This window comes from Mycteria americana, chromosome 27 (genome assembly GCF_035582795.1).
Source record: "Mycteria americana isolate JAX WOST 10 ecotype Jacksonville Zoo and Gardens chromosome 27, USCA_MyAme_1.0, whole genome shotgun sequence".
NCBI lineage: Eukaryota > Metazoa > Chordata > Aves > Ciconiiformes > Ciconiidae > Mycteria > Mycteria americana.
In genome coordinates, this window is record NC_134391.1 from 1,618,951 (window position 1) to 1,631,109 (window position 12,159).

General features: G+C 48.2%; 2 protein-coding genes across 2 annotated transcripts in view; one reads left to right on the forward strand and one right to left on the reverse strand.

The window, feature by feature from the left end:
* Positions 1–12,159, reverse strand: part of LOC142421184 (uncharacterized) — a 118,188-nt gene that overhangs the window by 80,881 nt on the left and 25,148 nt on the right. The gene's annotated exons all lie outside the window — the stretch shown is intronic.
* Positions 2,152–4,820, forward strand: LOC142421196 (sulfotransferase 2B1-like). Its single transcript, XM_075525735.1, has 6 exons — positions 2,152–2,287; positions 2,589–2,797; positions 3,192–3,318; positions 3,873–3,967; positions 4,055–4,235; positions 4,681–4,820. The coding sequence occupies exons 1-6, from the start codon at positions 2,152–2,154 to the stop codon at positions 4,794–4,796; spliced, it is 864 nt and encodes a 287-aa protein (XP_075381850.1). The 3' UTR covers positions 4,797–4,820.

Below are 12,159 nucleotides of genomic sequence, written 5' to 3' on the forward strand. Positions count from 1 at the left end.
GGGATTTCTTTCTAAAACCTTAGTGCTGAAGAAATTAATTTATTATATTCATACCTCATCACTATGTTTTAAAAGGCTAGCATGCATTCATTCATTCTTAGCTTTTAAATATTATTTAACTGCTATTAATTCTGACATGACGAGTTTGATTTGGAATTGTTGCATGTTAATATTTTTAATACTTGACAATCTTTATAATTACAGGCTTTTCGTTAAAGTTTAACTTAAATGCCCTGGCTGCAGTTTAAAATACTTTCTTTCCTTTTTTTTTCTTTTTTTTCCCCCAGTAGCATGGATGGGTTTTTTTAATAAGAAAACTTAAAAATATCTAAAACTTAATATATTCATTTTTGGTTTTCTCTATATCTTAACTAACCAAACACTGCTTATAATGTTTTAATGCCTTTTAATATGATGATATACGTATTTCTAAAATACAGATGATGCCATTTTTTAACTAACAATTCATCCACAGCAAGGTGTTTACAAACATATTTGTTATCTAATTTTTAGTAATTATTTAGGCTAGTATACTTACTTTTTGGAGGTAGGCAAGCCTGCAGTTATTTATTAACTGTTGATTGTAAAACACCAGGTAGATTTCTTTTAGGTCTGTTCTGAAAAGTGTAGATACCCGCTCAGATTGCAAAGAAAAAAAAAAAATTTGGTAATACTTTGAGGTTTTCCCTGTAGTTTTTAGTTTTGCTTAACTTATTTCTTAACTCAAAGCAAGGAAGGTGATGGGTTAATTTAATTTCCCACTTCCACTGTTAACCGACTACGGGGGTGGGTTAACATTCCTCTTTGAAGTGTTTAAACATTTCTTAATCCCATTTTCTCTCCTGTTTGCTTGGAAAACAAAGCAGGATCCAAAGGGAAATTGCTGGTTTAGTTGGTTGTCTTAAAAAACCAACTGTCTCAAACACTCTGCACACAGCCCAGGAACTTATTTTTCAGTCTACTTTTATCAGCATATCGTGTTCCATAAAATTTTCAAAATAGCAATCCTTTTGCAAGAAAGCAGAATACTTGCTGCATTCCTAGGGGAACATTTAGAAAATACTTTTAATTTTACAGATGACTGCATGGCTGCCCTATTTACAAGCAGCATTGGTTGCTTCTAGTTAATGGCATTAAACATCCCTGTCCTTGGATCTACAGCAGACCATATAGTGCCTCAATGGAGGGAGAACTTCTGTTCCTCTCCCTGTAGTGCAGTCATGAAGGTTTTTAATGAAAAAGAAGATCTGGCCCATCCCTTATTGCTGTAGCAGCTTCTCTGCCTTTCCTGGAAAGACTTTTTTTTTTAAATGAGCCATTTTAATAATCCATTTTTTAATAGATTTGTTAAATTTACTGGGACTTACTGCGAAATTTATTGGGAAAGGATCTTCAGCTCAGGGAAATTGTTTAATAGCGTATTTGGAGGAAAAGGGAGAGGGTTAGGTGGGAATTCAAAGGGGCATGGGAAAAAAGTGGGGTTCTTGCAGTGGGGTTGGAGCTCAGGGCAGAGGACACAGGACACCAGCTTCCCACTGCACTGTGCTCCCAAAAGTACCGACACTGGTGTGCTCCCCGCATCCCAGCCCACCCACCCTGTCCTCAGGAAAGGGGTGCCCGCTGGACTTTGGATCTTGTTAATCATTGCTCCAGAATGGTGGCAAAAGGGCAGGAAACTTTTCCCTCCTCTTTTTTATTCTCCCTCCAGCTCCTGGCACCTCCGAGGACCTGTAGCTCCTGGAGCAGAGCAAAGCTGGGTTTTGGGTACCAGACAGGGAAGTTCTACCTCCTCTCCCCCTGGCTGGCCAGAGATCCTGCATCAATGGCTGCTTGACACCCCTCCAAGCTGTGAGGGCAGGTAAACATGTGGAGCAGCAAGGGGTGGGAGATGGGAAGTTGGTCCGTCAGCAGGAATTTAGTCTTAGAGCTCCTTAAATGCCCTGTGAGCCAGCAGTCCCCCATCCACACAACCTACTGTTGAGGTAGGGTCCCCATGAGGAAGGACTGGAGAGTATCTGGGCTCCTGTTGGGGATGCGCTATTGGGGGAAGAGGTTTCTTGGCTTGGAGTCAGCACCCTTACCCCGTCTCTCTCCCTCCCCTTCATAGTGACGCCGAGCTGCAGCACTTCATCCCCATCCCCACCAGGCGCGATGCCGGTCCACTATGTGACGTACGAAGGCGTTAAGTTCCCTCCTGCCTACAACTCTGAGCACAGCTTGAGTTTCGCCCACAATGAGTTCCTGGTGCGGGACGATGACATCTTCAACGTCACCTACCCCAAGTCTGGTATGAGGGGTGGACAGCAGGGCTGGCCAAGGGTGGAGAGGGGCAGGAGAGCAGTGAGGGCTTTGGAAACATCTCCAGGTATTGTTTAGAGAGTGAATCTTTCCTTGTGGTGGGCAACAGGAGTGTTTGGGGGGGAGTTTACTGCAGTGGCTGTGCATCGGCAGGGCAACACCATCTCTTGGCAGGGCGCAGACTCAGTGTTGAGGGTGCCGCTGACCAAGGAGCTGTGGTACGGTGAGGTCCTCCCATCCTGACCCCTCGGGCAAGGTCCCCTGCCCTGCATCTCTACTTTCCCTGGCAGGCACCGTGTGGATGACCGAGATCCTGAGCCTCATTCGCAGCCACGGCTGCCCCAGCTGGAACCGAACCGTCCTCAATTCTGACCGCATGCCCTGGTTCTCAACCCGTCTGGGTCTGGAGTCAGCCCTCAGCTACCCTCCGCCTCGCCTACTGACCTGCCACCTCCCCAGGCACATCTTCCCCAAGTCCTTCTCCCATTCCAGTGCCAAGGTGGGACGGGCACCCATGCAGAGATTCGAGGGGGACAGGGGGGCTGGGAAGACCATCGACCAGGATCTGGGGAACCTTGGAGTGAGGGGCATTGCGTGAGGACCTTGGTGTTGGCCTAGGAGAGTGGCGGGTGTCCTCCATGCCCTCCAGATGGAAATATGCAGATCCTTATCTCACATCCTTCCCCTCTTGGATATTTTGGGAAGTCTCCAATGGCTCTAGGGGACTTGTGTGTTCATGGAGACCCCTGCCCAAGGTCTACATGATGGAGTCTAGCACAGAGTTGGTCCTTGTGTGGCAGACCTCTCCATTTTCAGATCTACCCCAGTGCCAGGGCCTGCAGCTCCCCTTCCTCTACCAGGAGTGTATCACTCCTGTACACACTCTACCCCAGGTTATTTACACCCTACGGGATCCTCGAGATGTTGTCGTCTCCTACTACTACTTCTCCAAGATGTGCAACAGCTATGAGGATCCCACGTCCTTCGAGCAGTTCCTGAGGGACTTTCTGAATGGAGACTGTGAGTGTGGTTTGGGGCTTACTCAGGCACAGGGGTGGGTGGGTGGGTGGTGTCTCCCATTGCTTCTGGCTCAAGGGTCTTTTGCTATTGTCCACTGATGATGGCTGCGAGGGCAAGCTTCCCACAGGAGAGAAGTGAATGGCTCAGGAGGAAAGCAAAGCAATCCTGGAGAGACACGCAGGCCCACAAAGCCCTCTTGTGCTTCGAAGCAGTTGGAAAGTAGATTTCCCTGCCTTCTCCTGCAGAGTTCGGATATCTTCTTGGCCAAGAAGCCAAGATATCGTCTTGGCCAAGAAACCCTGTAAAGCCCTGGCAGGACCTTACCCATGAGCCTTGCACACCTCTAGCCTCAACCTCTTCCCATCGTGGAGGCGGCTGGAGAGAGCCCATTGCTCAGCTGCAATTGCAGTTGAACGTCCCAGTCCCACCTGCTCCTTGGACACCGTTGCTCTGACCTGCATCATGGCTGCTCTGCTCCCAACCTTGTGTGAATCCTCCTCAGCCTTACACATCCCCTGCCCTGCCCTGCCCTACTGCCTTTTGCCTCCCATCAGTGCCCCATGGCTCCTGGTTCGAACATGTCCGAGGCTGGATGGAGATGAAGGACATGGAGAATTTCTTCTTCATCACCTATGAAGAGCTGAAGCAGGTAGACACCTAGGCAGACCCTCCAGCTCCAAACATGCTGGTGTGTCACACGCCGCTTGGTGGCAACAGGCTCCATCTGTCCCTCCAGGACCTGCACAGCAGTGTGAGACGTCTCTGCCGGTTCCTGGGGCAGGATTTGGATGACGATGCCATCTCCTTGGTGGTGCAAAATGCCTCCTTCACAGCCATGCGGGGGAACCCAATGTGCAGCTCCATCCTGCTCCCTGCAGACATCATGGACCAGACGAAGGGCCAGTTCCTGAGGAAGGGTGAGCGAGAGGGACCCCATCACAACACCTCAGGGAGACCTGCCCCCCCCACCATTAGGTATCCTCCCCCATGAGGACAGCCAGAGCGAGGGGTGTCTTGGAGAGCCACATCACAGTGCATTTGGGTCTGAAGAATGGGGTGCATAGAATCATAGAATCATAGGCTAGAATCATGGAATAGTTTGGGTTGGAAGGGACCTTTAAAGGTCATCTAGTCCAACCCTCCTGCAATGAGCAGGAACATCTTCAACTAGATCAGGTTGCTCAGAGCCCCCTCCAGCCTGACCTTGAATGTTTCCAGGGATGGGGATGGTCTCTCATTTTGGACAACCCCCTTGGGATGGTGGCTGGACCCAAGAGCTGAGCCTCTCCCCTTGTACCTACAGAGCAGAGAGGAGGGCTGCATGCTGGGGTGGGCTCTGAGCCCAAAATGCTTCTTCCTCAGGCATCTGCGGGGACTGGGAGAACCACTTCACAGTGGCGCAGAGCGAGACCTTCGACAGGATCTACCAGGACAGGATGCAGGGCCTGAACATGACCTTTCCTTGGGACAGGCATTAGGATTTGTCCCTATCTGAAGCCAGCTAAGAACTGGGTATAAACCAGCCACCAACAACTGGGGTAATTGGCTGCTGTTGGACAGAGGGGGTTGTACCCAGGGCTGCAAATGGTACTGAACCTCAGTGTGCAAGCAATTAATTTCATAGAATCATAGAATCATTTAGTTTGGAAAAGACCTTTAAGATCATCATGTTCAACCATAAACCTGACACTGCCAAGTCCACCACTAAACCATGTCCCTAAGCACCACATTTACATGTCTTTTAAATACCTCCAGGGATGGTGACTTAACCACTTCCCTGGACAGCCTGTTCCAATGCTGGACAACCCTTTCCGTGAAGAAATTTTTCCTAATATCCAGTCTAAACCTCCCCTGGCACAACTTGAGGCCTCTTGTCCTATCACTTGTTACTTGGGAAAAGAGACCGATCCCCACCTCACTACAACCTCCTTTCAGGTAGTTGTAGAGAGCAAGAAGGTCTCCCTTCAGCCTCCTTTTCTTCAGACTGAACAACCCCACTTCCCTCAGCTGTTCCTCATAGGACTTGTTCTCTAGACCCTTCACCAGCTTTGCTGCTCTTTGGACACACTCCAGCACTTTCTGCTGCACTTTTGTACCCTTCCTCCTTGGGAGGGCTTTTTCTCCTGGGTTGTGCCTCTCCTCCCTGTCCCATCCCTCGACTCTTTTTCCCCTGAGGCAGGGTCTAGGTTCTCCCAGGGTAGGACCCACCTCCCTGCCCTCCAACACATTCGTCTTCTGCAGGCAGAGGAGAGTAGCACACGCCTGAGAGCACACAGATGAAACATCCTGCCCATCACATCCACTGACCAGGGCACCTTGTTTGGGAGCTGCAACCAGCCAAAATGTTCTCTTGGGGCTGCTCATCAAACAGGAGAACAGCAGGGAAAACAGGGAGGCCTGCTTGAACGCAGAGGTTTTTCAGGTGTGCTGCCAGTGCTAGCACAAATGGTGAAATAGATAATATTAATAATAAAATCTGAGCAAAAGCAAGGCTTGCTGGCTGCCAGACCCCGGGGACCTGGAAGCCCAGTCCGTCCCTTGCACAGGATGGGTTGAAGAGCAGGATGGCAAAATATCCCCTCCACTTTCCAAACCAAGAATGGGAACTCTTCAAATACATAGGGCATGTCCAAGACAGACGTGCATGGTCAGCTCTAGAGCTGGGGTGCTGTACAAGAGTTCAAGAAAGGGTGTACAGACGAGACAGCATGCCATTGCACCTCTCTTTATCCAGCCTGATAGAGCCTAAACCAGGTGATGGGTTTCAATGAAGCAAGCCCAGTTGTGCAAGACGTGGTGGGATTTAGAAGCACAGCCTTGTCCTTTTGCTGAAAGAGGTGTAGTGCAGGATGGGATCTCCCTGGGAACCACAGCCAAAAGCATCCCAGATAATCAGACTTCTACAAGATTTAGATGATTGTTCCCACAGAGTGGCTTTGGGGAATCAAAGAAGGAGAAGGACCTTTGTGGACCTTGGCCAAGGGATGGCTCTGTGGTTTGTGTACCCCCGAGCCTCCACAGAGCCGTCAGGGAAGACCAGCTCCTTCAGCTGCCAAAGTACTTCTTGTAATTAATGACAGCCTTACTTCCTGACGGAGGCAGCCAGAGACACCAAGAGATGGCTCCAGGCTTAGCAAGACACTGTCTAGAGAGGGAAAGTTGTCCCAGGGACAGTGAGAAGTGCCATCATTGGCATGTCCATGTTGAGGTCTTGAGCAACGTCCTAGCCAGAAGATGCCCTGAGTTAGAGAAAGCCTTCTAGCCCTGTTGGCAGTGAAGGCTGGGCTACCTTTATTGCATGCCCACTCATGCCCAACACATTCTGCCCAATGACCACCAGGTCAGGAGTTGAGAAATAATGAGAAAGAGTGTGTGACATGGCATTGGAAGGTACTCCCCAAAACCACAGTCAAAATTGTTTCCTCTTATATAAAGTACAGTCAAATGACCCCATTCATGTGTTATGCTCCAGATGTCCGAGTGCCTTATTGAAGTGTTTGCCTTCAAGCTGTATGTGGCTCATTCTATACTCAGCACGACATTTTCTCTCCGCCTCCCATCCTGCTAAAATTTGAGGTTTGGGTCAATGCCTCAGCAAGGCTTTGTAAGAACATATACCGTGGAGCCTTGGTGCAACAGCCCCCCTCAACCCAAAGTATGGGGAGGGGAAAAAGCCAAGGTTAAAGGAGAGTGGGATGTGGGAATGGACATGGAGAGCTGTCGGGTCCCCAAGGACCGACACAGGACTTTTTGACAAAGGGCTGGGCCATGTTCAATGTCTTGCAGGGGCCAAAATGCTAGTTTGAACTATGTGTATCAATTAAATCATCAGTAATTATAAAAGGAACCCCAAATGTCTACTAATCAGATGTAGGCACCAACACGACAGACACCCAGGAAAGGGCTCATTTGTCTAAATATAGACAGTCATCCACTATAGAAAATTGCTAGTCTCTGTTTATTCTTGTGCCATATTTGTAACTTGATGAAGATGTCTTAGATACTACGTGGTGACTCCAGCATCACTCAGTGATCTGGAGTCTTAAGAACACCACACACACACACACACACACACACTGAAGAGTCCTCCCAGCTATTAAAAGAAAATGCAGACCCAAGACTGCAGTACAACATTCAAGATATTTTGTTCTTTGGACTATTTGAGCCACATTCTCCTACTGGGTGGCAAACTTAAAAGAAGTTGAAAAAAGGTGCTTAGATCATGACAGAGGAAGAACTAGCTCACTATGGGTACTTTTGAGTTTGTCTGTCAGAGACACCTGAGCGATCTTTCTGCACTAGGTAGCATCTCACCACAATGTGAAAATAGCAAGTTTTTTTTTTACCCCATTCATCTTGCCTTTAGAGACATCAGGGTATCAGATGGAGGCCAGTAGGACATGTTATGGTGTGTGCAAAGGCTTTCCATCAAAGACGAGACCACTAAAGGGCTTTGCTGGCTTTGGGAAACAATGGGCCTTGTACGTCCAGAGTTACTCAAACTCCTTTTCAGCAGGAGCAGAGCCCAAAGAAAATACAGCAAGTACAGCTGTTCTGGCAAAAAAGTGTTCAGTTCGTGATTACTCTTTCTCCTCCTAACTTGCTCTTAAATGCAGAGCCCTCCTTAAGCCATAGAAAGTAACCACTGTGCTCAGGGAACGTGTTTTAGATACTATGTGGTGACTCCAGCATCACTCAGTGATCAGGAGTCTTAAGAACACTACACATACACTCTCTCTCTCTCTCAGGGAACTTGGCCTTCAGAGGGAGATGCAAGCAGCATGCTTCAGTTCTCTTTGGATGCATCTCCTCAGATACGTGAAGAGCATCCTTCCTATCTCTACACGCTTACACCTTCTCCCCTCAGATCAACCAGCTGCAGTTGTAAATTTTACCTTGCCACAGGGCACAGACATCAGGTCCCAGCCAAGATATCTCTTCGTTAACTAGTTTCTCGCCTGTTCCCTCTGTGTTTACACGATATGTGTGCTAATCCTATCCCACCCTCTCTTCTAGACCAGACCATGTATTTTCCCCATGGAAAGCTAGAGCCCAGCTAAGGGACAGTTCACACCAGAGCCCATTCCAGACAAGCCATGTAGAGATGTGTCAGGCTGCTTTTGCCTCTCTCAGCTCTGGCTCTATTGTAGCCAGCTCTGCCCTCCCCATGCACACACTTCCCTGCCACTCCCCAGTGTATCCAACACATCTCATCTTCATCCTATGAAAAAACACTCTCTAGCAGGCTTTAAAAAAAGAAATTCCTACTACCTCAAACATTTTGAGCTGAAAAACAATGTAAATATATCCTCAGGCATGGGACAAAGAACCCACCCAAACCAAACATCGTGAAGAATGAGCATAGCAAATGAGCATAGCTAGTCCACTTTGTGTGGTGCTAACCCTCAGTAGTGTGAATGTGAGCTGGTTCGTGCCTTGGCTGCATGGAGTGGTCCACAGAGCCACGTTCAGTGCAGCAGGTCTGATGATGAAAGGTTAAATGGTTTTTTCACCCTAAGAATGCCAGTGATACTAAAGCTTGATGAACACAGCAGGTCTGATGGTGAAACTCAGCAAATGGTTGAGGTTTTACCCTAAAAATGCCAATGATATTAAAGCTTGATCCTGGCATGTCTGAGAAAGTGATGATGTTATTAAAAGACAGCATGGACACTGCTTCCCTTGGAAGAGATTGAGTGCCTGGTTAAATAAATAGCATGTCTTTGCTGTTCTGTGCTGAGAATTGACTGACAGCTATGGTGCTAAAGCAGCCGAAGTCACTGCCTTCCCTGGTGTGCATGCACAGGACCAGTGTATGGCTGAAGGAAAATCAGGAAATTCAGGTTATCTTCACAGTGTCCCGAGGAGAGGTATCAGGGCTGGGCAGATCTGTGTTTTCAACAGGTCAGCAGAGAGAAAAGAGGAATTTATTTTTGAATTTTTGGTTACTCCAAGTAAAGGGTGCTGGGAAACTCCAGAGCATTTCAGGAAAGCCACAGTGGATGTCAAGAATTGTCATATAGTATAAGGGACACCACTCCATGCAAGGACCCTCATGCACAGTCAGTTGCTCCAAGCCTCTCTGCGTGGTCAAAGTTACACTTTGATCCACTTGGATCTTAAGAGAAATGAACAAATGAATAAATCAATGAAGAAAAGAGAGAGAAAGAAAGAGAGGATGAGAAGAATAAAGGAGGGAAGGAAGGAAAAGAGGAAGGAAGAGGGAATGAGGGAGGGATGAAGGGAGGGGGGAGGGAAAGAACTCTGGTGAATTTTAGAAGATTCAGTCGAAATTCAATTCCTAGAAAAATATTGAGCACAAAGCCAATACTTCTATTTGTAGCCACCTAGAAGATAACATGCAAAGCGTTATCAATGAATACAGGTTTGTTGGGATTAACTGTCAAGTGAGTAATCGACTGTACAAATACAAACCAGGAATTACTGGCCAGACTCCCCACAAATGGGAGGAACCTAAGGATCAGTATCAAAGCACAATGGCCTGTGGCTCAACAACCTATGGGTATTGCGAAAAAAGCAAACCTCACCTGAGACTTCTGGAACAGAAGGTCCTCCCATGTACGAGATGTCTGTGTGACCGTTGTCTGTTCCCAGGAGCGCTGGGGTGTCTGCTGCACATCAGTGGCTGGGTGTGTGCATCAGCTTTCAAGAAGGGTGTTGGCCAACTGTTGGCCTGCTGGCAACTGGCCAGAAGGGAGGCAGTAACAGCTAAGTAAGTATAGAAAACAGGACAGAGATGGAGAGATTGAAAATGTCCGCGGTGAGCAAAACTGAAAACTAAGCAAACAGATGAGAACAGTCTTCAAATGCTAAAAGAGCTCATCTGTATTCTCTCCTATGAGGAAGGGCTGAGAGAGTTATGGTTGTTCAGCCTGGAGAAGAGAAGGCTCCGGGGACACCTTATTGCATTCTTTCAATACTTAAAGGGAGCTTACAAGAAAGATGGGGTCAAGCTTTTTAGTAGGGCCTGTTGTGATAGGACAAGAGGTAATGGTTTTGAACTAAAATAGGGTAGATTCAGACTAGATATAAGGAAGAACTTTTTTATGATGAGGGTGGTGAAACACTGGAACAGGTTGCCCAAAGAGGTGGTAGATGCCCCATCCCTGGAAACGTTCCAGGTCAGGTTGGATGGGGCTCAGAGCAACCTGATCTAGTTGAAGATGTCCCTGCTCATTGCAGTGGGGTTGGACTAGATGACCTTTAAAGGTCCCTTCCAAGCAAAACTATTCTGTGGTTCTATGATTCATCTGCTCTCAGTTGGATGCAATGCTCTCCTCCACCACGCACAGCTTTGATAATGAATTTAATATGGAACTGACTTAAACTTGGACTGATGCATGTCTTTGAGAAGGCCATGGTCCTCGTTAGCCTGAGATTTATATTTATTCAGGCTTGCTTTTCTGGCCTATCAGCTTCACCTTTCATCTGCTGGACTGGCTGTTGCAAAGAAAAGACTTGCTACCCCTACCCTCATCCACCTTCCCTGTGAGTTGTCACTCACTCCTACCCTCCCTTTCTGCCAGGGATGTTCTCTCCTTGTCTGTCATCTCCAGAGGGTATCTTCACACTCTTCCTTGGCATGGGGAAGACAAAGGACATGTTGCAAGTAGTCCCTGGGTTGTACAGTCTAAGCAGAGGAGTACCTCAGAGCTGCACAAACTCTCGTCTGTCCAGTGCACACTCCCTGGGATGATAGTCCTGTGTGTCTTCAGCAGTAAAGCATATTTTCTCTGTGTTCAGCTGAGCTATTTTGCACCCACCTCTATTCCTAGAGACGATGCTGAGCAATGGTCCTGTGGGCCAATCTTGCCCAGATAGCTAGTGCAAATGCAAAGAGGAGGGTTGAGGATTTTGCTGAGTGGTGGAGGGTGCGGTGCAATTCTAGCATCACATTGCCTTCCCTTCAGGTTATCCACCTCCTCAGCCAGCCCTGGGGCATCTTCCCCCTTACACAGCTCCAGTACGGGTGTCTGAGTCTGACACCTGACTGCAAGCACCTCTTGGGAGTGCTTGATGATCTCTGCTGAGCATACAAGGTATCTGAATGCATTTTCCAGATAGAGAAGTTGGCACGAGGTGGATCCCACCCATGACAGCAGCAGCAGCACATCCCTGCAGCATCATTTCCCTGCTTGGCCATGTGACTATCTGGGTGGTTCAAACGTGTAGGGGACCTGGGAGCCTGGCTCTGCTGTCCAGGGACAGAGCATCCTGCCACTTGCATGTCTGGCTTTGTCAAGACTGGGAGGAGGTCTCACACCAACTGAAAAATTAACTGGATTGTGAACACACACAAACCTTGCAACCAAATTTCATGAATACTTCCCATCTCTTGGGACAAACACGGGAGAAAAACTGGAAAAAATTTCCACTTTTGGAAGACGCTGCTTTCAGCAGTGGGAAAAGTTTTCTTACATCTTCTCGTGCTGCGTTAGCAGCACGGAATCATACCCATTTTTCCCAGCTAAGCCTGGGCACTCGGTCCCTATTCCTGCAGCTCCCTGAAGCCAGCCCTGGAAGGCAACTTGCAAAATCCTGTCTCTCCCCATCCCTGCCACTGATGGTCCAGAACCAGCTGTCCTGAGAGGACTTGTTTCCTCAGCAGATTCCCGAAACAGCCCAGTTTCACAATCCCACAGCCTACGTGATGCTCATAAGAGTCACTTCCTGGCAGAGGCTTGGCTTTTTGTACTTGCTGAGCACCTGCCACGGGGCACAGAGGGAGGTTTTTGGGGTGGAGGGGAGGAGCCGTGACAAGGGGGACTTCTCAAATAGCCAGTCGCTTGGGTGCATGTCCTGCCTCCTCCCTGCCCTGCT

Excerpts from the sequence above, each read along its gene's own strand:
- LOC142421196 (XM_075525735.1), top strand. The coding sequence starts at position 2,152 with ATGCCGGTCCACTATGTGACGTACGAAGGCGTTAAGTTCCCTCCTGCC. Across the intron at positions 2,798-3,191 it reads TCTCCCATTCCAGTGCCAAG|GTTATTTACACCCTACGGGA; the intron begins GTGGGACGGGCA and ends ACTCTACCCCAG. Across the intron at positions 3,319-3,872 it reads GGACTTTCTGAATGGAGACT|TGCCCCATGGCTCCTGGTTC; the intron begins GTGAGTGTGGTT and ends GCCTCCCATCAG.